General features: G+C 32.9%; 1 protein-coding gene across 6 annotated transcripts in view; it reads right to left on the reverse strand.

Annotated features, from left to right (window-relative positions):
* The window catches only part of LOC143237682 (protein FAM234B-like), a 59,454-nt gene extending 44,635 nt beyond the window's left edge, over window positions 1-14,819 (reverse strand). For 2 of the 6 annotated variants that reach the window (XM_076477195.1, XM_076477194.1), the window contains exon 1: window positions 1,654-1,673. Coding sequence is in view for 1 of the 6 variants with exons in the window: in XM_076477199.1 (XP_076333314.1) it covers window positions 1,654-1,765 (112 nt within the window). In the remaining 5 variants the exon portion in view is untranslated. Of the gene's footprint in view, window positions 1-1,653; window positions 1,781-13,982; window positions 14,154-14,552 lie in introns of those variants that run through there. The other 4 variants (XM_076477198.1, XM_076477199.1, XM_076477196.1 and 1 more) reach the window with 4 other exon arrangements.
* Between the last annotated feature and the right edge of the window lie 9,313 nt (window positions 14,820-24,132).

Genomic DNA, 24,132 nt, shown 5'->3' on the forward strand with positions numbered 1-24,132 from the left:
AAATTATACGCTGCATCAATATAATTCTGCTAGATGCAGTATTTAGGAATGACTGCGTTAGTTGATAAAACAGTTTTATGAAATTCTCATGTCTTCAATTGGCCTAAAAGTCAATTAAAAAGGTCGACGTGTTAAAATCTTTGAAGCAATATTTGAAAATGTGGAAATTTTTAGAAGACAAATCTACGTTGTTGCTGTTTTTTCCATCAAAATTTTATATTAAAATCAATGAATAAATGATAAACCGAAGTGTTGTTACCTCGGATCATGGCGAATATTTAGACTACCATATCTATACCTTTTATTTATTTAATGATTTTTACATTTTGGTTGTTCGTTCGAGTTGACCATAACTTTTAATATATTTATGCTTTTTTATGGTACAGAAATATGGCAAATCTCTAAAATTCTATACGAAGATGGTTCATATCACCATATTTTCTTACATATTGTTTAAAAGCGACTCTTTGTAAATGTTCATAATAACTGTACAGTTTTTGTTCTTGCTTCTATTATAAAATATTTATTATAGTTGACTCTCACCGGCCCGGCATGGCCTAGCGCGTTAAGGCGTGCGCTTCGTAATCTGAGGGTCGTGGGTTCGCGCCCGAGTCGCGCCAAACATGCTCGCCCTCCCAGCCGTGGGGGCGTTATAATGTGACGGTCAATCCCACTATTCGTTGGTAAAAGAGTAGCCCAAGAGTTGGCGGTGGGTGGTGATGACTAGCTGCCTTCCCTCTAGTCTTACACTGCTAAATTAGGGACGGCTAGCACAGATAGCCCTCGAGTAGCTTTGTGCGAAATTCCAAAAAAAAAAAAAGACTCACCTGCTGTATCTCCAGTTACACTCTAAAATGGTAGGCCATATCCATCGCTATGTTAATGACACACAGCTTATACACTTCAACTTACAAAATAAAACAGAGAGAATAATCTACTAGTTAGGTATGTAATCTGTTCAAAACTTAAGTTTTATAACTTCACTCCTAATACGACAATTTCAAGAATTCTTATAAGATAAGAAAAAGTATCGAATTTATTCATCACTTTTGACAGAAAGTCTCTGCGGCAACCCCCGATGGGGCAGCAGTTAGTCTGAGGGCTTACAATGCTGAAAGCCTAGTTTCGATTGCATGCAGTGCAGTGGTAGGGGTTAAAGAGAGTTCGGACCCGTTGTCTTAATGTAGGCCCATTGATAATTTTATTCTATGCAGAATTGCATGGAATGCAGAGCCCAGAAAAATTCTTAGCCCCTCGGCTCACACAACCTAAAATCTGCCACTTACGTGGTGGACCCAGCAGATAGCCCAATGTGATTTTAAAACAAACAAGCCTGTGTGACTTCACAGAGATATTGCAAAAATCTGGACATAAAATTGAACTTGCGATTTTTAAAATTTACCATTTCTAAGAGATGTTCAAACAGTTTTCATTCCATATCGTTTCACATATCACAAAACTATTAGCCAAGAGCCAAATATAACATAAAGAACGAACATACCCAACTGATAAAACAATACGCTTTACTCTTTATAAAAGCGGTGTTTAATTAGCTCTACTCATTACTAGATTGATTTTTTCATCTAAGTACACAGTTGCTTTTAAAAAAAGAATTTAATATTTATTAACAATAAACTAAAAAATAAAACTAACCTTTTACATAAACCTTATTTATCCCTGCTTGTTTTGTTTCTCTACTTTGTGAATAGCACCAGGTCCTCGGTCTGCTAAACCATGTACTTTCCACAAAAATTCGCCAAGTCATACAAAGGTGATATGAACGCGTTTATTCTATTGTCACATTTCTGTACCTTGAACCATGTTGTCGTCAATGAGTTAGTACATGTACATATGATCTTTTTGTTTGCTTATTTTGAATATGCACTAGCCGTCCCTAGTTTTGCGGTGTAAGCCTAGAGGGAAGGCAACTAGTTATCACCACCCTCCGCCAACTCTTGGGATACTTTTTTACCAACGAATAGTGGGATTTACCGTCACATTATAACGTCCCCACGGCTTCGAACCCGCAACCTTCGGATTACGAGTCGAGTGCCTTAACCACCTGGTCATGCCGGGCTAACACTGCATGGAAAAAAAGATTTAAATCAACATGAATAGGTACAGAAACTGGATTTAAACCGTTTTACTTTGAACACAGGAAGAATTCAGGGTTAGGAAAACTGAGAAAGTTCAGAAAGTGATTTCTATTCACTTCACTCTTGTGCAGTGTATTGCAGTGAGTGGTCTCGTGGAATATATATATTTAACCTATCGTCTGTTTACAAACCGCTTATTTGTTTTAGCACAAATCTACACAACATGCTTTTTGCGCTGTCCACTGAGAGGGATCGAACCCTGGATTCTAGAGTTAACTTACCTCTAACCCATTGAAGAGTCTTAGTAGTTGCGATTGTAGCAGTAATGATTATGAATATTTTACGAAAGACTGCCTTCGTATTATAAAGGCCTTTTAAATCGGTAAAATATTACTTAACCTTATCATGTTTGTGCAGATACAGCCTTTCCTTGTATAACATAATGCATTTGTTGAATTTCCCTTCGTGCAAAGTTACTCAAAGGATACCTGCGCTAACCGTCCCTAACTTTGAAGTAATGGACTAGAGGGAAGACAGCTAGCTAGTCGATACCACCCACCGCTAATTCTTGCGCTAACGGACAGTGGAATTGATCGTAATGTTGCGAAACACCCAGGGTTGAAAGAATATGTAACATTCAAAAATGTTTCTAAACCTATTTAAGAACCTTTATCTAACAATTTTGTGGGGAAAAAGAATGTCAAATTAACCATTTCCCACATGATTTGAAGCAGTTGTTTCATTTACAGTTGGCCCGGCATGGCCAAGCGTGTTAAGGCGTGCAACTCGTAATCTGAGGGTCGCGGGTTCGCATCCCCGTCGTGCCAAACATGCTCGCCCTTTCAGCCGTGGGGGCGTTATAATGTGACGGTCAACCCCACTATTCGTTGGTAAGAATAGCCCAAGAGTTGGCAGTGGGTGGTGATAACTAGCTGCCTTCCCTCTAGTCTTACACTGGTAAATTAGGGACGGCTAGCACAGATAGCCCTCGAGTAGCTTTGTGCGAAATTCAAAACAAACAAACATTTAGAGTTCAATTTTATAAAAAAATTCGGCAATTCTTATTTATACACAAGAAAAACTTGTGCTGATACCAGAACTATATTGTAACAAAAATGTAATTACTAAAATACACTCTTGAAACTTCAAATAAAGATCAATTAATCTCACATTAGTTAAATAAATGGTCTCAAACTCAATAAACTAGGGAAACTACCCAAATCAAATTTGGAACTTTCACAAAAATTGGCAATACTATAAGCAGATATAACTAATTATGCCTATTCAGAATAAGATGTACAAAACAGAGAATTTGTATGTCCAGAACTTTTCTCACAAATTTTTTGATCAAAAGCTACAAATCTCACATCATTAGAAAAACGTTTGTCCAAGTATGGAACAAGTATGGTATATGATAGCATTATGTTGTCATCATCTCATAATGATTGGCTTTGATTTCAACTTTACTCTTTTTATTTGCAAGTTATTTCACCCAACGCTTAACTCGCATGAAATTCCCTAAAAAACCAAATAAGCATTACATTAAATAAAATTCTATGGTTTTTGACTTATTTAGGCCTCAAATAGGCAAATGCAGTTCATTCAAACCCATATGTTCATCACTTTAAGAACATACATTCAGATGTTTCTGCATATGCTAAATTTGCCTTCACTACAACTTTACATTTACCTTTGCAACAACTTAGCTTCAGTTAGTTTTCAAAAGTGCTGTAAATTGTTTTTATAATCACTTAAATTAAGGCACTGTGTTGTTTTTAGTTTAATCTTACCTGCAGGCCTTATCTGATCTTTTAACTTTAACAATGAGTAAACTGCTCATTGTTAAGAAATATATAAATAACAATATACAGTGAGAAATAATCATTATATCCATATGATTTATCTATAACAAAACAACCCAAATTACTTAGCCTTATATTCACTGCAGTAAGAAAAAGAAAAAAATAATAATGACCTATGTTGCTATTTGTTTGTTTGTTTTGAAATTTTGCGCAAAGCTACACAAGGACTACCTGCACTAGCAGTCCCTAATTTAGCAGTATAGGACTAGAGGGAAGACAGCTACTCATCACCACTCACTGCCAACTCTTTGGCTACTCTTTTAGCAATGAATAGTGGGATTTACCATCACATTATAACACCCTCATGGCTGAAAGGGAGAGCATGTTTGGTGTGACAAGGATTCAAACCTGTGACCCTCAGATTACGAGTCAAACACCTTAACTCACCTGACCAAGCTGAGTCCTTATGTTACTATTTTAGCAACAGCAGGAGAACAGAGATTACATTATCAAAAATAACAAGCCAAAGTGAATGAGGTTAAACAGTCTTTATTATGACTAAACATTCATAGATGACCCAAAATTACCAACTTATGTTATTGAAACATGGTTATCAGTTTTAGTTATCACTGCCGAGTTAAGGCAATCAGTCTTTGCTATCATAGAAACAAATTTAAATTATACAAGGTCACCAATCATTAATATTACCATATCAAGAGAAGATGTGCAAAAATATTCGACTGTTATCACTGCAAACAAAAAATGGACATACTAATGTAGTAAAAAAAAATATTGTATTGAAGTAATTAATAAATAAGCAATGATTATCAACCTCACTGGCTAAATATGCACTATATATAAAAATTGGTTACTAACCTCAGTTATTATTTCCTTTGGTATACAAACCATGAGTACTAAATTCATTTATAATTGTACACATTTCTAATAAACTACGTAAATGTTGAGCTTTGGTTGTAGTGTAAAAAAACAACAATAATAAAAATCAATTGATTTATATATAAAAATGTTGCAATATCTTTATTATTATATTAAATCAGGTTGTAACTATACACAATTACTTCTTGTTTTCTCCCAGCATAATAATAAAAATGTTAGTATAAAATAAAGCTTTTTGTAATTTATGCTAAAAATCTACAAATTTCACTTTGAAAAAAGAACAGAACACTGGATCATTCCATGTCAAATCATCTGGGGAACTGCAGGTGACCTCCACAGAATGCCTTGTAAAAATTCACATGTGCTCATCTACCCATATAATGAACAACTGCTAAAGATTAGATCAATATCTCTTATAGTTTCTGATTTACAGCTCTGTAAAATTTAGTTAATTTGTTTTTCTTTTTGGCAAATTCATTTTTGGGCAACTTTGGCTGCTTAAAGCTGCAAGAGTAATGGTGATAGAAGGCTGGAATTTACTACACTGATTGTATTAATCTCACAGAATTCAAAAACGGTCTCAAACCAAGTTTATCTCTCTTAGGATTTGCGTAGTGAGGCAGTAAAATCACCTGAACACCCCAAATTGTAAAACACATTGATTTATTTAATAAGCCATTGCTCTAAGACTTAATATGATACAAAGCTGAATTTTTCTTTCTAATTTCCTATAACATATCAGTTGATAAATCAGCAATTGTTGTAATTAAAGGTCTGTTAGATCTCCTGTAAAAAATATAGCTGCATGCAACGTTTTATGATTTAGCTAAAAATAGCCCTACTTCAGGCCACAGTTTGACCATGTCACCAGTTATTCAGCCTTTTCAGATTTTTACCATATATTCTTACATTTCTGAATATGATCTACAAAAAAATCAGGATGGTGTTCAACCTACTTTTTGAGCTATAATTTTTTAAAGTATCCTCTGACCATATGTTTTTTATTTAAAAAAAACATTCAGTTCAGGTGTGTCACTGTGTGCAAATATATCCATACAATTGTGAAAAATACCTGTCAGAATTTTATGAATCCCACTGAAATATTCTAACCAGCCTTTCACAATGTTAAATAATGAAGTTGTAAGAAACAAGAAAGAATTAATTCATTTCTGAACAAGTTTATTGGCATAACTAGTTAGATCACATTGCAGTGCAAATATATTGTGTATGCATTACAGTTATGCAGATATGGCTGAGTTTAAGATTCATAATATAATAATTACAAAGGTAAATCAGACACAAAAAGCACAGTGCTACAACAGGGGATAACTGAGAAAGATTATAGTCACACCAAACTGCAATAATCATGACAATGAAATGTTTCAAAAACTGCTTTGGTGATAAATTAGCCTTTACAACATCAAATAAACATTGCTTTGTTCAGACAGCTTGAACAAATTTATGAAATTCGAGTTTGATTATGTTGAGATCACTTTGACTTAGAACATAGTGGTGAGCACTACTGCCTTGCACGTTAGGTGTACTTATCAGACAAAGAATATGTTGGAAAGGAATCCAGCTTTCATCTTTACATGACATTGCAGACCATGAGAACAGTTATTTCTTGATTTCTTCATAAATGACACCAACACATCGGAATGTTCATCTGATCTATCTTTTATGTTTCGCACATGCCATTCATGATCGTATATGCATGCCACATATTTCCCTGGCTGATAATTATCATTAGACCCTATTTGAGCTGCTGCAGCATCACTTTCACTGCTACTACCAACAGTTACAACTGTGTACACATCATCATCTGATATCCTTCTCATATACAATTTGTTGGTAGAGTGGGGAATAAAGTTATGATGTGACCTAATACCTGTCACAGTTTTGAATTTTTCATAGTACTCAAGTAGATCAAACTTTACACAATTCTGCAGGACTGATTCCTGATTGACAAGAAAGAACTGAATGCTCTGAATGTGATCCTTTGCCCAATGGTACATATCAGAGACACTAAAAATTTGATAATTTATTATTTTTCACAACCTTGATTTGTTTGAAGATCATGTTTAGAGATGTAAGAATATATGGTAAAAGCTGATTAGAATATTTAAATGGGATCATAAATTATTTCAAAATTGTATGGATATATTTGCACACAGTAACACACCTTGAATTGAAGTTTTTGTTTCAAGTAAACAACGTGTGGTCAGGGGATACTTTAAAACATTATTACTCAAAGAGTAGGTTGAAAACCATATTGATTTTTTTGCAGATCATATTCAGAAATGTAAGAATATATGGAAAAAATTTGAAAAGGCTGAATAACTGGTGACATGGTCAAACTGTAGCCTGAAGTAGGGCTATTTTTAGCTAAATCATATAAAGTTGCATGCAACTACATTTTTTTACAGGAGATCTAATATACTTTTAATTACAACAATTGCTGATTTATCAACTGATATGTTATAGGAAATCTGAAAACAAAATTCAGCTTTGTATCATATTAAGTCTTAGAGCTATGGCTTATTAAATAAACCAATGTTTTTTTTTTTATGATTTTGGGTTTTCAGGTGATTTTACAGCCTCATTATGAAAATCCTAAGAGAGATAAACTTGGTTTGAGACCATTTTTGAATTCTATGAGATTAATTCAGTCAGTGTAGCAAATTTTAGCCTTCTATCACCATTACTCTTGCAGCTTTAAGCAGTCAAAAATTACCCAAAAATTAATTAGGGAAAAACAAAAAAAAATGAACTAAATTTTACAGGGCTGTAATTCAGAAACTATTAGAGATATTGATCTAATCTTTGGCAATTTTTCATTATATGGGTAGATGAGCACATGTGAATTTTTTCAAGATATTCTGAGGGGGTCACCCGGAAAATTTTCCAAAATCTGGATGATTTGACATGGAATGACCCCACTGTAAAAAAAAATTATATTTGAATCAGTAAGCTAGGGAAACAACAAGGGTAGAAAGTTTATAACCATCAATTGGTATGGATTCAAAGAGATAATATATATTAGAGCGTGTATAATAATGTCAGTTTGTTACTCAAAGATGCTGATTTTAGACATACAAACTGGAATTATATGGAGTCAAAAAGTGTGAGAAAAAGGTTTCTCGAAGTGCTAGAGAATAGATTTTTATACCAAATGGTCAGAGAGCCAACTAGGGGGGGATACAATTTTAAATTTATTATTAAACACTAAAGAAAATGTTGTTGTGAAAGTTGAAGTGGAAGGAGAGTAAGGACTGCATAATTAAGTTGAATGTTTTGTTGAGATAAAAAAAAGAAATAAAAATTTTAAGTTTATAATATTCAGAAAGCTAATTTTGATGCTAAAAGTTAAGATTTATTATTAATAAATTGGAATAATTAGTTAAAAATTATTTGGGAACATTTTTACACAGGGAAGGCTAAACTTAAGTAGATTGTTAAAAACGAGATAAACACCCTCAACTTGAACCAACAACATGGAGGGAATATTTATATAACTACAGGAAAATTCAGGATTTGAATTAAAAAAAAGTATTTTTTCAAAAACAGCTTAAGAGAAATGATTGGCTGATAAAATTGAAACTAACAGAAGGAAAGAACTCTCATCTTGTCACTTTTATTTCACTGTCACAATCCGACAATATGAAAACCTTGTATTCACTGCACTAAACAAAGGGAAAACGTTAATAATGGCCAGTTATCTACAATAATGAAAACAAATTAACTAGAATTAAATCATCTTTTATTGTGATGAAAACTATGAGACAGTACACCTTTTAAATGTTCACTTTTTTTTCAACAAAAGGATGTGAGAAATATCCTTGACCCTTACTATCTATAAAAAATACTGAAATTGACCTCAACCTTGAAGGTAATAATCTCTTGGTGTTAAGAGAAGAAACTTAGAGGCTAAAAACAGTAAACACACCAGGACCAGATAATGTTAATCCCAGAATTAAATTTAAATAAGGTCAAAGATCTAAAATGTGAACTTTTTTTTCATTTTTAGTAGGTTACTTACTAGACTGTAGGTAGCTCCCAGATGAATGTTAATTTCACTCCCATTTTTAAAGGTTGGTGACAAAAATTTCCTTAAATCTCAGATCAGTTAGTTTTACTTCTTTACAAGGAAAAATTAGTCTGATTTAAGAAACTTTACAAAACCATCTACTGAATTATAATTCTGTAAATGAAAATCAATATATGGATTATCTAAAAGAAAAGTCTTCCATTCGTACTATATTTTTTTAAGAATATTATGTTACTTGGTGTGATAAAATTTTCAAAACATGTTTAATGTTACATAAAATATTATTAAGGAAATTTGTATTAGTGTAGATTGAGAAAAAGAATAGTATATTAGATTGTATAATTGTTAGGTGAAAGAAAACAAAGCATTGTGATTAACAGAGACAGATGAGGGCTACAAGGATAATCTGGGAAGATGAAAGAAAGGTTATCTCCTGAGTATAGGTTAAGATCTCTACTGATTTTCTCTTAAGAAAATGATAACAGGTGATCTCATTGAAGTTTAGAAGATTATCTTAAAGAATAATAGGACAAAAATTATATCCTGAAGACAAAACAACAACAAAACATAAATCTAAGATTTGGAAAAGACAGTCTAGATTCCAGTTAAAAAATTTTATTTTTGGAAGAGGGTAACTGGTATATGTAGCGAGCTGCTGCCAATTGTAAAATGCTGGAATCTACTACAAGAGTTTAAAAATGGAGATCAATAATTTCATGACATGTTAACAGTGGGATTAAGTTTTTGCTGTTTCTCAAAGGTGGTTGGCTGTACATCAAAATTAATGAAAGACAAAACTGTCCCACACTGTCCATGTGTTACATTCATAAATATCACCGTGACGTAGAAGAAAAGCCAAATATTTTTACACACAAACATAATGTGAAAAAGAAATAAGATTTTTAAACACATCAGTAAACTGTAGGAAAACAATTTAAGTTTCATGTACAAAAAAAAACCCACATTCTTTCTGACACTTTCATGCATAATTCTAGATAACACAAATACTCCTTGTAATTTATTTAAAGAGGGTAAATTTTAAAAAAATCAGAACACATGTTTATGGAACCTCAAAAAAGATCTTTAAATAAATATACTAAAACTTAATGGTGGGCAATACAATGTTGAATTTTTTATTTATAAAAGGATATTTGATTTAACCTATAATGAATTAGTTGATTATAACTACAAAAAATAACACAGAGTGTCTGACCAGGATTATGTTAAAAATATACAACTGACTGGCATAATTGAGCAGCATGGTTGGCTTGTATACATAGGTTCCAAGGGTAAGAAGGAAGGGCACAATTTTCTTCCCTTGTGACTTCTTTTTTAAAAACTTCTGATCATTCAAACATTTGTTAGTTTGTGACTACCCTCTTACATATGTCACCATTTAGCAGATATAAAGAAAATCAAATAATCACAAGCATTACTAAAGAACAAAAAACAACTGGCTATCCATGTATACCAGCACATTGTTCAAAAAAATAATCAAATATTCATTCATACACAGCTCCTGAGTAAAATATATCATACACATCACCACATTTCAACGAAACAAACATTTATCAATACACACGTAACAATATAGTAAAACAGTTCTTAATACACATGAGCACACTTTTTAAGAAGTAGCCAAGTATTTATACATATAATAAACAGAAATAAGAAAAATTACAAAAAGACACCAATATAGTATCCACATATTCATATTGTAAAGAAATAACAAAACAGTCATATACACCAGCATTGGAAGAAAAAGTAAATATCCCAAGACACGTGTAGACTGCAAAAATAAACAAATTAATTAACATGCATTAGCAAAATAGCCAAGTACTAAGAAATATCAACATGCTGTGAAAAGACAAAAACATAAACTGATATTTCCATCCAATCATTAATAAATACAACCAAACAAACATAAACATACACAAGAATACTATAAACAGTATTACTTTAACTATAGTCAATATTTTTAAACTTAATATTCAAGTAACTGTGTGGTTAGTTATATAACAGAATATTTTATGTGTTACAAAATCTATAGATTACATACCACAAAATTATCCTTTAAACATACCTAAAAATTATCTTTTCTATCAAGTTATTCAAATGTTTAGCATTAAGTTACATTATTTTAGCTAGATATACAAAGGATTTTGTATAGATATGTCATAATTGCTTTTTTTTCTTGTCTTAGATTTGAATTAAGACCAATCACAAACAGGGGCATAATCTGCTGAGTTACAGGGTTAACCCACTAACACTTTTTAGTAACACACTTTTCTTTAACAATTTAAAGTACTACATTCTTATCTCTGGCCTAATTTCATGGTCATGGGAAAATCATTAGTTGGATACCTTGGATTTGAGCTTAAGACTTTTCATACACACTACGGAAGTGCTTTACCAACTCAGCTAAATGGTTAACCCCATAGCACTTCTTAGTAAAGCATTTTTTTAATAACTCAAACTATTGAAGGTATCTGTAACAAACTCTGAATATTCAAAGTAATGCTATTTGAGCAATGACTGCAATGAATTATACATAATACTGTCTGAAAAAAATTGTATAAAAATAATACACATTAAAAGCACTACTCACAAAAATAAAGTCTACAGAGGCATAATAAACAAAAAGCAGCCAATATATACAATGACATCAATACAAAGATATTTATAGCAAAAATACTCAAATTAATTTTTGTTTGCTAATTTTAACAAAATATTTAAATTAACTGCTTATACAACTTAAATTCCAAATATGTATGCTACTTTTCTTGAATAACTATACCATTTTTTAAGATACAATTTAGACATAAATTTTACTATCAGAGCTAAGTTAATAAATTATATTAAACTTAAAAAGTTATACTTAATTAACTGGGTAGTCTAATTGTCAAACCAAGAGAAAAAGTCTGGTATTATGAAGTACTCTTTATATGCTAGCTTAAAGATGTAGAATTTATTGTTAAGAAACAAGTATTTTATGTTTAATTCAAAATAATACTTTTTAATCAGGCAGAATAAATTAACATGTAAAACATCATGGTTTATGAAATGATCATAACAATTTATATTATTCTTTAATAAATACTTTAAGATGTTATAACAACAGAAACATAGATTTTTTTGGTAGTTCATTGTCTAGAAGTAATAAGTAAGAGTTTGTAAGTATTTATGCAGTTATAATGAAATATTTTTTAACCAACTTTATCAATAAACTTGTATATGAAACACTAAAGGTCTAGAATATTATTATAGCAGTTGAGAGTATTTTTATATGAACCATTTTAGAGAGCTCATAATATAAATTTTCTTTTCTAATACATACATCTAGAGGTAAGAATAGCTATGGAAGGAGTTTGTAAATATTTATGACGTTATAATGAAACATTTCAAAAAGAATTTACATGATAATTCTACATACTATGACAAAACTTTATTCTTAAAATCAAGTTATAATTTAGCAGATTCCTTTGTGAAATTATAAGAACTTAAGAGTGAAGGTAAACAAGTGTATATAATAACATATCAACCACATTATATCTGCTTTATTTGCATCAATGAGGTCTTTCACACAAAAATTTGAAAATATTTCTATTTTTGAACATATCTGTATACTTTTTTATTTTAAAGATAGGTTAAAATGTTACCAAATTAGCTTTGTATGGCACTAGGCCAGTGTTATACAATTAATATGTTATCAATAAATTGTTAACCTAATTAATTTAGTGCTGACCTATTCTTGTGGCATGTTCAATCTGATCCTTGGTATGCTTATCTTTTAACTCAATATTTTGTCAAAACATGTAGTATTTACATCATCAATTAAATTTTTCCTCATCCGTATAAATTGCTGTTTACCTGTTCATTATCATAAGTCATTATGTAACTTATTAACATCTTCCATGACAGTTCATGTACTTTATACATTACTGAATTACTTACATCTTTAAATATCAGCAGTAATTTTCAATACCACACATTTCACAATTATTTGCTTAATTTGATTACTTTGAAAAAACTTGGTATAAAGGTTGAATATTCAAAAACAATCTTTTCACAACAGTATTAAAAGAAATAGTTAAAGGAGAACAAATATGATAAATACCTTCTTACCATACTAAATTATCAAAAGTTTTAGTAGTTGCCAGAACAACTAAATGGTCAATATGTACTTGTTTTGTTACATAAACTGGGGGTCATGCTAAGGATGCTGACAAATTGAATGTTAAAGTGTTGGCTCTGTTAACTCTAAAGCAAACCTAGGTTGTTGGATTCTCAGTTGATTTACTATTGGAAGTGGAGCCCTTAATGCCTTAAGGGATTACTGATGATCTAACCAGCAAAGGGATTGGTAGCAATGCTAGATGCTACAATAGAAAATTCATCTTAAATAACAAAACAGAACAAACCAGTTAGTTTTTATGTAGTGCAGAAAGCTCGTCTTGCCATGAAACACTAAAGTTGAAGAAATTTCTCTTGTCATAAACTTTTAAACTACTACTTCAACAATTATATTGAGTTCTAGCAAGTACAGCAACCATGTGCTGTACATTAAAATGCTTAGTATTAAAATAATGATGAGTAATAAAAATATTTTTTATCTGTTAATTGATAATTCCACATATGACTAATAGAACTGCAATCAAAGTTTATATTCAAGACTTACTGGAAGCTTCCAATTCTTACTCAACTTGTAAACAAAATATACATTACTGAATTATGTTTGCTTAAATGTCAACAGTATTTCCTACATAATTTTGAGAATCCACAAATAATTTACTTATTCTAACAGTGGTATGCAGTCAGAGCATGCAAGTCATTTAAATCACAAATTAAAAATGTAGTGATAGCATTATACAGTGAAATGTGTCTTTATTATTATTTTGCAATTTGTTTATTGTGATTTTTTATGCTGTAGTAGCATCCTCATTTCATGCAACAAGAGCTACTGCATATAATGTGCAACTGCATTCATCAACTGTTGGTCTAAACACTTATCATGAGCATGACTAGGTCATGCACTAATGGTTATTATTATTATACAATGCTATATTTAAATTTCAGCATTACTTTCTGCAAAATTTAAAGTCCATCAAACTTATGGAAGAAAATTATTAAGTATTTTACCTTGATCCATTTGTTTGGTAATTAGTAATGAATTCAACTTAACAAGGTTTGCATTTGATCCTAGGAAGCTTTCTGGCATTCTTCTAGTTTCCTTCACCTTTTGATCTGGGTAGTGGAATCCTGTTATCTCTGAGATTACATGTGAGTTAGGGGGCATTATTCTGTGCTCATCTGAAACAATATAAGAACTCTCAAAACCTAGTCAAGTTAAGATACAACCTAATCTTAGGCCTTTTATGTTTTACCTTTAAATATTCTCTGAAAACTTCATTCAAAAACTCAAGCTCACCTAAATACTAGAACTTCTTAAAAAACATAGCTTAATCTTTAAATGTAGCAAATCTTAATCTTAGATTTAACAATTTTTTTTTTAATTTGGACAAACTAGAATTATGGTTATGTAACAAAAGCTACCTATTATGTATGTTCTCTATTAAGAACAATAAAGTAAATGTAATTGTTCTAGTACAGTTAATTCAAGTCTGCCTTGGTAAGATTAGCTCAGAAATAAATCTAATAAATTTTTAATGGCTCTTTCATTTAATCAGACTCAACAACAACAAAAAATACCTGTTTGAACAATGAATATCCTCTTACATAACAACTCTCAAGAGAAATCAACGTTTGATCTTCCAGTTATATTCGTCACAAAGCAAGAACTTATTTACATAAATCAAAAACTAGAATTGTGAAATAAAAAGTTGCAACTATGTGAGTGAGATTTAACTTATTGGTATCCTTTAACATTATTAACAACTACAGCCATAACCCATAACTTAATCAACTTTTGCATGTGGTTAAGGCACTCAACTCGTACTCTGAGGGTCGTGGGTTCCAATCTCCATCACAATAAACATGCTTGCTCTTTCAGCTGTGAGGGCGTTATAATGTGCGGTCAATCCAAATATTTGTTGGTAAAAGAGAAGCCCAAGAGTCGGCAGTGGGTGGTGATGACGAGCTGCCTTTCCTCTAGTCTTACACTGCTAAATTAGGGATGGCTTACACAGATAGTCCTTCTGTAGCTTTGCGCAAAATTCAAAAACCAAACCAAAACCAAGTTGTTTATCAGAGTAAAACAAGGATTATCAGATAATGTACTGTGAAGTCATTACCCGAATTTCTCTGTTCTAGACTGAGTTTGACACAAAATGAAAGTCTAGGCACAAACGTTTACGCAGTCACAATCTTTATTGCAGACATAATAGTAGACGTACTCTAACACAAGCTTAAGTGTGCACTACACTAGAGAGAGTGGTAGAGAGATGAATGTACTTTAATGCATGATGTTTAATAGAGAAACACATTATACTCTTTCAGGTTTCAAACAAATAATTTTAAAAATCATAACGTAAGATCTCAACGACCAAATTTACTATTTCTAAATAGAGCTCTCCTGATGTACAGTTACGACAGAAAGTGTTCGTACCCCTGCGTCGTGAGTAGCTTTTTCCTCATAACTTAAAAAGTATCACGATTAGGATAATGAAAATAGAGTATATTATAAATATTATACCAACACATCTACATATTTTTTAATGTAACTTGAACGACAAATCAACTGTTTATAAACAAATAACCAAACATAGGAGGGGCAGAAAGTGTTCGTGCGTCTACTTTAATGGTCAGATGTGTAGCCTTTCAGGTGAATTACTTGGCGCAATCTCTCCTCAAAGCCCTCCATGATCGTTTGACAGTACTCGACTTGTATTTTCTTCCATTCTTCTTAACAAAAGGCCTCCAACTCTTGCAAGTTTGTTTTTTTTTTGATGACGCTGATGAACCCTGGTCTTCAACTCATGCCAAACGTTTTCAATTGGGTTGAGATCGGGTGACTGCCATGGCCACTCCAAAACACTTATATGGTTCCTCTGCAACCAGGATTGCACATATTTTGATGTGTACTTAGGTTCATTGTCGTGCTGGTAGATCCAACGACGCTAAAGCCGCAAGTTCCGAGCATCATTCTTGATATAAGTGCCTAATATATCAACGTACTCTTCTTTTATCATGGTTCCGTTGACGTGGTGAAGGTTACCTACACCAGAAGAGCTGAAGGAACCCATAGCATGATCGAGCCACCTCCGTGTGTAAATGTAGGGACGATCTTTGGAAGATTTCTTTCGGAAAATATTGCGAACATCATTGTGGCCGAAAAGCTCGATTTTAGTCTCTTCTCACCAAAGAATACTCTTCCAATAGGTAAAGGGTTTATCTACATGCTTTCTTGCATACCTTAATCGTGCTTCTAAATGAACAGGCTTTAAATATGGAGTTCTACGAGGACGGCATGCTTTGAACCCAGAAGAGCGTAACATGTTCGTAACTGTAGAGGTGCTTACTTCAACCCCAGTTTCCTTACCAGTTTCTGTATGTCATTAGTGTTAAACGAGGGTTCCTACTAACTTCTTTGAGAACCTTCCTCTTGGTTCTCTCTGGAATTTTGATGGGGCATCCGGGTTAGCAGTTGATCCTCTAAGCTTAAACTTGGCAATTATGCTTTGAACAGTATATTTCGACACATTAAGTTGTGTAGCAATACCGGAAAGAGACACATGAGACTTGTATTTTACAATAATTCGTTTTTTAAATCACTGGACAGTTGTTTCCTGTTCGCCATGATGACCAAGTAGATAATGACGAAGACGGTGCTATATTGCCGGAAGTACATTTTTTGCTGGCTAAATTCCAATAATTATGAACCCAGTGTCTAGTTCTGGAATGGTATAATGTAGTTTATTCGCCAAACTAAACAAAATTTTTACGGGAATACCAGTTTTTTCACACGTTCTGAAATGTACGAACACTTTCTGCTCCTCCTAATTTTGGTTATTTGTTTATAAACAGTTTATTTGTCGTTTAATTTACATACAAGTTTATGTACATGTGTGTTAGTATAATATTTATAATACACCATATGTGTATTAGCCTAATCGTGATACTTGTTAAGTTATGAGCAAAAAACTACTCGGGACGCAGGGGTACGAACACTTTCTGTCGTAACTATATATGTACGTTTACCTAATATGAATTTTTTCATTTTTTTTCCAACTGAGAGACCTGGCTTTTTATGCATAATCAAGAAGGCCAATATATCCATGCAGGATTCATTGTCACTTCAGTGCAAAAAACACTCGACTTGTAATCAGAAAAGACCTTAACATATTCCAGCCATTGATATTGAAGCTACCTTTGCTGCTAGTTGTATAACAAATGTTGGTTGTCACTCAATGAGCTGATATCATTTGCCTCTCTAAGAAATTGACCACCATTCAGCTGTCATTTCAATGTTATCACTGCCTGAATCTAAATTACATTCCTTCAATTTCTGTCTAGTTGTTATACCAGTTACGAGACTGCAAACTATGACACTTTCATGAGTAACTGAAACTAGATCAGTAATCAAAATAGTGCCAACCTCGGCTTTCTGACCACAAATATCCATTAACACCTATAATTCACTTCCTTTCGGACTTCTTTCAGATATAAATTGTCATAGCTAAAGACAAATACAAAGCAATACTGTGCAAATGTTATTTCTTGGCTATAGTTATTGTCTATAGCCTTCATGTTTATGCATTTTAATGGCATCTTCTACTGTTTTAATAGTTTGGTTTGGTTTGTCGTAAAGTTGAATTTCACGCAAAACTACGCAAGGGCTATCCGTGCTAAATGTCCCTAATTTAGTAGTGTAAGACTAGAGGGAAGGGAGTTAGTCATCACCACCCACTGCTAACTCTTGGGATAATATTTTAAAATCGAATAGTGGGATTGACCTTCACTTTATAAGGGGAACACTTCCATGATTGAAAGAGCAACCTTGTTTGGTGGGATGGGATTTGAACCCGTGATCATTAGATTGCAAGTCTAAATATTGTTTGTAATTCCACTTTATACAAATAATTTCACCTTATCATGAATATTGCAATTCTATTCTGTTTAAGTATATCTGTTTACTGCAGCTAACTAAACAGGTCAAAATATTTTTTCTTGCTAGCCTATCTTAACTCAATCCATTACTCCCTTTTGTAAAAATTCACTTCCTGTCAAACATTTCAATGTAAAAACTGAAGCATTTTCTCATCGCCATTACTGAAGATATTAAGCTGGAGGTACCTTCTTGTTTTACTGCATAGGTCAATGAAAGTAAATTATTTATATAGATTAGAACTAAAAACTTATATCTAGTAATGGTGCATAGCTAAATAAATATAATGTTCAAAGTATATTAGTTATAATTATTAGAATGCATTGTTTCATCAGTTTAATACCTTTGCTGTTCAGGATTCAGAGGGCGTTATAAAATTTATAACAATTTATAAACTCAAATTATCAATATTGAAAAGCTATGTTGATACAGAATAGCAATCTCATAATTGTTATATTTATTGAGATATTATATTTGGCGAACGCACAACAGTGACTCTGTCAACCTCTTCCTCTTTTGAAAATAATTTTTTATCTACGCCTAATTCTCTTAACTATCACACATGCTTATCGTCAATCGAAAGTACTCATTTCGAACTGTTTAACGATGTTAGTCTTCCTGGGGCTTCCCATAGAAATTATTCCCTGGATTTTTAACTTCCTAGACGATACGAGCATCAGACGTTGCAATCCGGAAAAGTGTCCCAAACTCAACAATAGCCTCATACAATATATATCCACTACTAAACGAAATGGAGTTGAACTGCAATAAGCAGATAATTAAAATTAAAGCGCACAAAGCACAAGTAATATTCTTTATACAATCGTAAAAAACAAGCAACTTCATACCATAGTCATATCTCGACAGAATTCTCTTACAGGTAGTGATAGTAACATCAACAACAATTTTAAGGATTATATTTGACTCAAAATTAAACTGGATACCACACATTAATAGCATAAGAATCAGAATGTGAGAAAGAGCGGGTTAACGTAAAAGCATGAATGGGAAAAAACAAGAAGCTTCGTCAGGAAATATTAGAAATATACATAATATACATAAGACCAGTCGTTGAACACGCCTGTATAACATAGATAAATGTATCGAAAACACACATTAACAAACTACAGCAAATACAAAACTGTATTTTAACGAAAGCACAGAGTCCCACCGTCAGCAAACTCAGAATTTCTACACAACTATTAAAACATGTCAGTGGTATTAAGACAGACTCCTGGATAACTTATAGGTCAAATATTGTTAGGCGAACTGATTTCTAGACACAAACGTAGCTCTATTTTAAACGAGTTTTATATTTAAAAGTAGTGTGTGTGTGTGTGTGTGTGTATATATGGCTGCTAAGCGAAAATGTATTGTAAACATGGATTAACAGTATAATCATGATCACACATAAGTGAGGCAAGTGAAAAATACGAATTAACATCACCCCACAAACTGGATATGGCACGGAAAGAGTAATGTAAATAGAAACTGCAACAATGGACAAAATATGAAGCAACAACAACGTAACAACGGTTATTACCAAGAATTCAATAAAAATGCAAACAAAATAATTGTCGAGAGAAGGAAAGAGGTCTAAACTGAACCGTCATCCTTTCTTGTCCAAAACATGGACGGAATTTTGTATTTATGGAGTTAAATCAGTTTGAAGAGTAGTGACAAAGGTGATATGCTGATCAGAAAAGAGATTCTTTAGACCCAGATATAGCTAATTCTGGAAGCCTGATAAACTTCAGTGGAAATTTATAGTGTCAGTATAATAATTTATTATTTTTACTTCAAAATCATATATAAAACCTGAAAAAAATGTTTTGACATCCTCTACATATGAAATTCGACGAGATTTAGCAATTAGACACACAAATATAAAAATTAAACTTCGTAACATTAAAAAAGTAGAGATTGTTTTCTGTATAAGTTTTTATTTACTATTCTGTGTTTTAAGAAAAATTACTGAAATTAACTATTCGTTTGTAAATAGTAATAATACATGTACATATGCGTTCGTCGCAATTATAACTTTCGAGGCTTATAGAATAGTGACCAAAAATTATTCTGTTCTGTCTCTCGGCACGTCGGTTTACATACTTCAAGACGATATTCTCGAATGTTCAACGAGGTTGGAAGACATGGTAGTGTTTTCGTAAATCGTACATTGTTGATTCTTGCTCTTGAAAATCTTCCACAAATTTAGAGAACAGTGGCTTTTGTTAAACACATCAAACAATACAAGTCACATGAAAATTGAAACAAACGTATGTATTAAAGTAAATTAGTTATAATGGTAACCGAAGTGTTACTGTATTTTACAAAATATTGATAGTGGTACACTAGTACAAAGAAACACGTACCACTTAAAGGCCAATTTTATGCAATTCTATACGATGTGAACTGCAGGTGTGCCGTGTGAATTAAAATTTGTGACGGGATTTTAGTTAGACACCGTTCAAAGGTCAATAAAACAAAATTAATACACACACATAAACTGTCACGAGATTTAAACTATTTAGAATAAACATTTGTGGGTCCCAGCTACAATTTGCAGTCATTACAGAAAACATAGTTTTTTAGATTTACCTCCCTTTTTTTAACCTGTTCAGTGCCGTAGACGAGATAACTCATCCAAGCCGATCGGTAACACAGTGCCACGGACGAGTTAATTCGTTCTCAATAATACCTAACTTCAACGCTAGATGTCAGCACCACACATGCATTTGACCTACTTACAAATTGTTTCACTTTCGATCCAAAATGGCGTCACGAAAAAGTTACAAAATGAAGAAGCATTAGAGTTGTATTTTGATCTTGGTTCGGAGTTTGAAGATAGCAGTGGCGATTCAGATGATTTGGATTTTGAAGATCCTTTGAAACATACAAGGCTCAGATGTTAGTGAAGATGATGATAACTGGCCATCAACCAGCACTGGTAAACGGGCGATAACACCAGGGAGTAAACGTAAAATTGCAAGTCGTGGTAAGAACAGTTCCAAGAAAAAGTGCCCTAATGACAATGATTGGAATGCTGAATCCTTTACTGCTCGTTATAAACCCCTTCTCAGGAAATCATGGTGTCCAGTATGACGATTTGAGCCAAGACTGAAAGCCATTTCATTGTTTTCAAAAGTTCTTCCCTCCCACAATTGTCAACCATATTGTAACAGAGACCAATAAATATGCAGAAACTATGATGGCCCGCACTGATTTGAAGGAACATTCTAGAATAAAATCATGGAAGCCAACTAATGAGAAGGAAATTTTTGAATTTATGGGTCTGATAATGCTAATAGGCATAAAAAGAAAACCAACTATTTCCATGAACTTCAGTACTGACCCTTTACTTGCCACACCCATTTTTTGGTCAGTGCATGCCAAAAAACCGGTTTCTTTTGCTGCTATCGATGCTACACTTTGCTGACAATACCAAGGAAAATATTGTTGACCAACGACAGCACAAGATAGAACCCATTATTGACCATTTACAGGAAAAATTTAGAATATCATATGTACCGAACGAACATGTTTGTATTGACGAATCTTTGATACTATGGAAGGGTCGACTAGGATTTCGACAGTACATCCCATCTAAAAGGGCTAGGTTTGGAGTCAGAAGTTATGAGCTATGTGAAAGTGTAACAGGCTATGTATGAGACTTTTTCATCTACACAGTACAGCACTAAAGAGAACGGGCAGGGCGAACGTTGTACGCACATTGATGGAACCATTGTTTGGACAAAATTATAAGCTCTATTTTGATTGTTTTTATTACAAGTCCCACTTTAGCGAAGTCGTTGCTTGTTCGTAAGCACCTATTTGTGTGGGACAGTAATGAAAAATCGAATTGGGATGCCGAAATGTTTCACAAATATCCAAAGGGGAGAAATGGAAGTGGCACAAAAAAACAGCATTGGTGTTTTCCACTGAAATGATAAGAGAGACATTTTCATGTTGAGTACAATGTATGACAATAACATGCAAAACACTGGAAAGATCAGCCGTGCTACTGGTGCAGCTATTGCAAAACGAAAATGTGTCATTGATTACAATCGTTATACGTGAGGGGTTGACGACAGTGTGTTGTATGCTTATTCGAGTATGCACAAGGCTGTCAAGTGGTACAAAAGTTTTTTTTCCCATGATGAATACAGCAGTGTACAATGCTTCGGTAGTTTAAAAATCACTGGGAAACAACCTGTCTCTCCTGGAGTTTAGACTCGGTGTCATCCGTACCCTGATTGAATATCACTACACCCAAAATCCACCGGAGGGCAGCCTTCCTTGGAAAAACCCCTTCGCTTCACAGAACGTCACTTCCAAACACTTATTCCCCATACAGGTAAGAAAAAGTACCCCACTAAAAGTGTGCTCTGACAAATCCACGAGAATGTAAAGCAGATATGAATGCACTGATTGCAAAGTGGCTCTTTATGTTGACCACTGCTTCAAAACATTTTACACGAAAGTGAATTACTAAATGTGTCATGTATTTCAATACCCAAAAATGGTATTTTGTGCATTATTGTTTCATGTTTTGTACATATTTCATTTTGTGTACTACAAATTTGGCTTAGAGAAAAAATTGTATTTGTTGCTTATTTCCTTTGTTTTAAAAATTACTCAATTTTGCTGAAAAAAACCAATATAGGAGCTGCCGTAGCAGCTGAAACACTTGGCAGTCAACAGGTTAATGGTGGTTACGAGGTCAGTCAGACTAACCAACCTTATATAGAGGTTAAGGTAGAGAAAATAACAAAATATAGTTTTCTAGAAACACGTTTGATAATTTAGGTTATAGGGATTATACAAATGGAATTTCATAATTTTCAATGAAAAAAATATTTTAAAATTAAAGTTACTTAGCATACTGATAAATAACATTCCAAAAAAAAAAAACTGACAAGCCATTCTTTAAAAAAACAAACAACCTTGATTACGAAACGTTTTGTATAAGAGTCTTGTAATGTTTACCGATAAGTTCCGACATTTCGTGAAGATGTGCACACATCAAGTTATAGTTGGACCAATCTCATGGTTACTTTGGTAGATAAATATGTAGTAGGTAGAATGCACTTAGCGCCACAGCTATAAACCTAAACTTAGCAAGGTATAGCTAAACTCACTATTGTTGCTCAAAAATAAATAACATTCGCTATCCTTAAAACATGCTGAGTTTGCTATGGGGTATTTGAATACACCATGGGTTTCTACATTTTTATAGTATTATATTATTCTAAATTATTTGTTATCAATATATACGTTAAACGTAAAACATGATTGAGAAAAGTATCTTGTATGAAGTTACCTTTGTTGTATTCTAAAGTAGATAATACCTCTTCCCACGTACGCAGAAAAATCATTTAATATGACGCATTGTGTGAATGTCAGAAAAATACATTTTAGTGATTGTTAAAAAAAAGGAAAAAAAATCACCAGGAGGGATAATCCAGCAAGTTAAATCATCGACACTTGGACAAAGAGGCCAGGAATGTCTCTCGTATGTCCATTGCCAGTGATACTAATAAAAAACGTGTAATGAATGTATGAAATCAGCATGGAACGTTTCAGCAAATACTAACTATTACTATAACGTCTTACATATAGCATCATTCCTAAAAAGTGTTAAGGAAAACGTATAGAAACTCTTCTTTGGGGCCCTTAATACGCACGGAATCACGCACACTGTGTTCAACTTAAAATTGTTTCTTTTATGTTCGGTTTATTTCATTTAACACTGTATCAGCTCTCCAGTTAAATACATCGATCAGTATAAGTTTACAGTTAATTCAAATTCCCCTGGACGTATCTCCAAGGCCGGATTAATGGTTTTACTAACCACAGGTTTTTTTAACTTAAGACCCCCTAGTGATAGAACCTCTACGTGCAATACATTTATAGTCATAGTTTGAGGCCCCCTAATTAGCGTGAAGCCCTAGGATTCAGTCCGGTAAGTCCATGCCTTAAGCCGGGGTTGAGTATCAAAGAAGAAATATGCAAAAAAAAATTGGTGGTGTAATTATTTCATGTATAGAACTTGGTAGTGGGGCACTGTCTACCTTACCTCCTTTATCCACAAAATATTTATCTGTAGAGAAAACATTTCAGGTGGAATAGTATTGTATTTAAACCAAATGTGAAAAACATCCATGATATTTAAGCATGTTTTTCGAATTGAAATAAAGACTAAAAAACTACACACCTAGTGGCAAA

This window comes from Tachypleus tridentatus, chromosome 13 (genome assembly GCF_004210375.1).
Source record: "Tachypleus tridentatus isolate NWPU-2018 chromosome 13, ASM421037v1, whole genome shotgun sequence".
In the NCBI taxonomy this organism is placed as follows: Eukaryota; Metazoa; Arthropoda; class Merostomata; order Xiphosura; family Limulidae; genus Tachypleus; species Tachypleus tridentatus.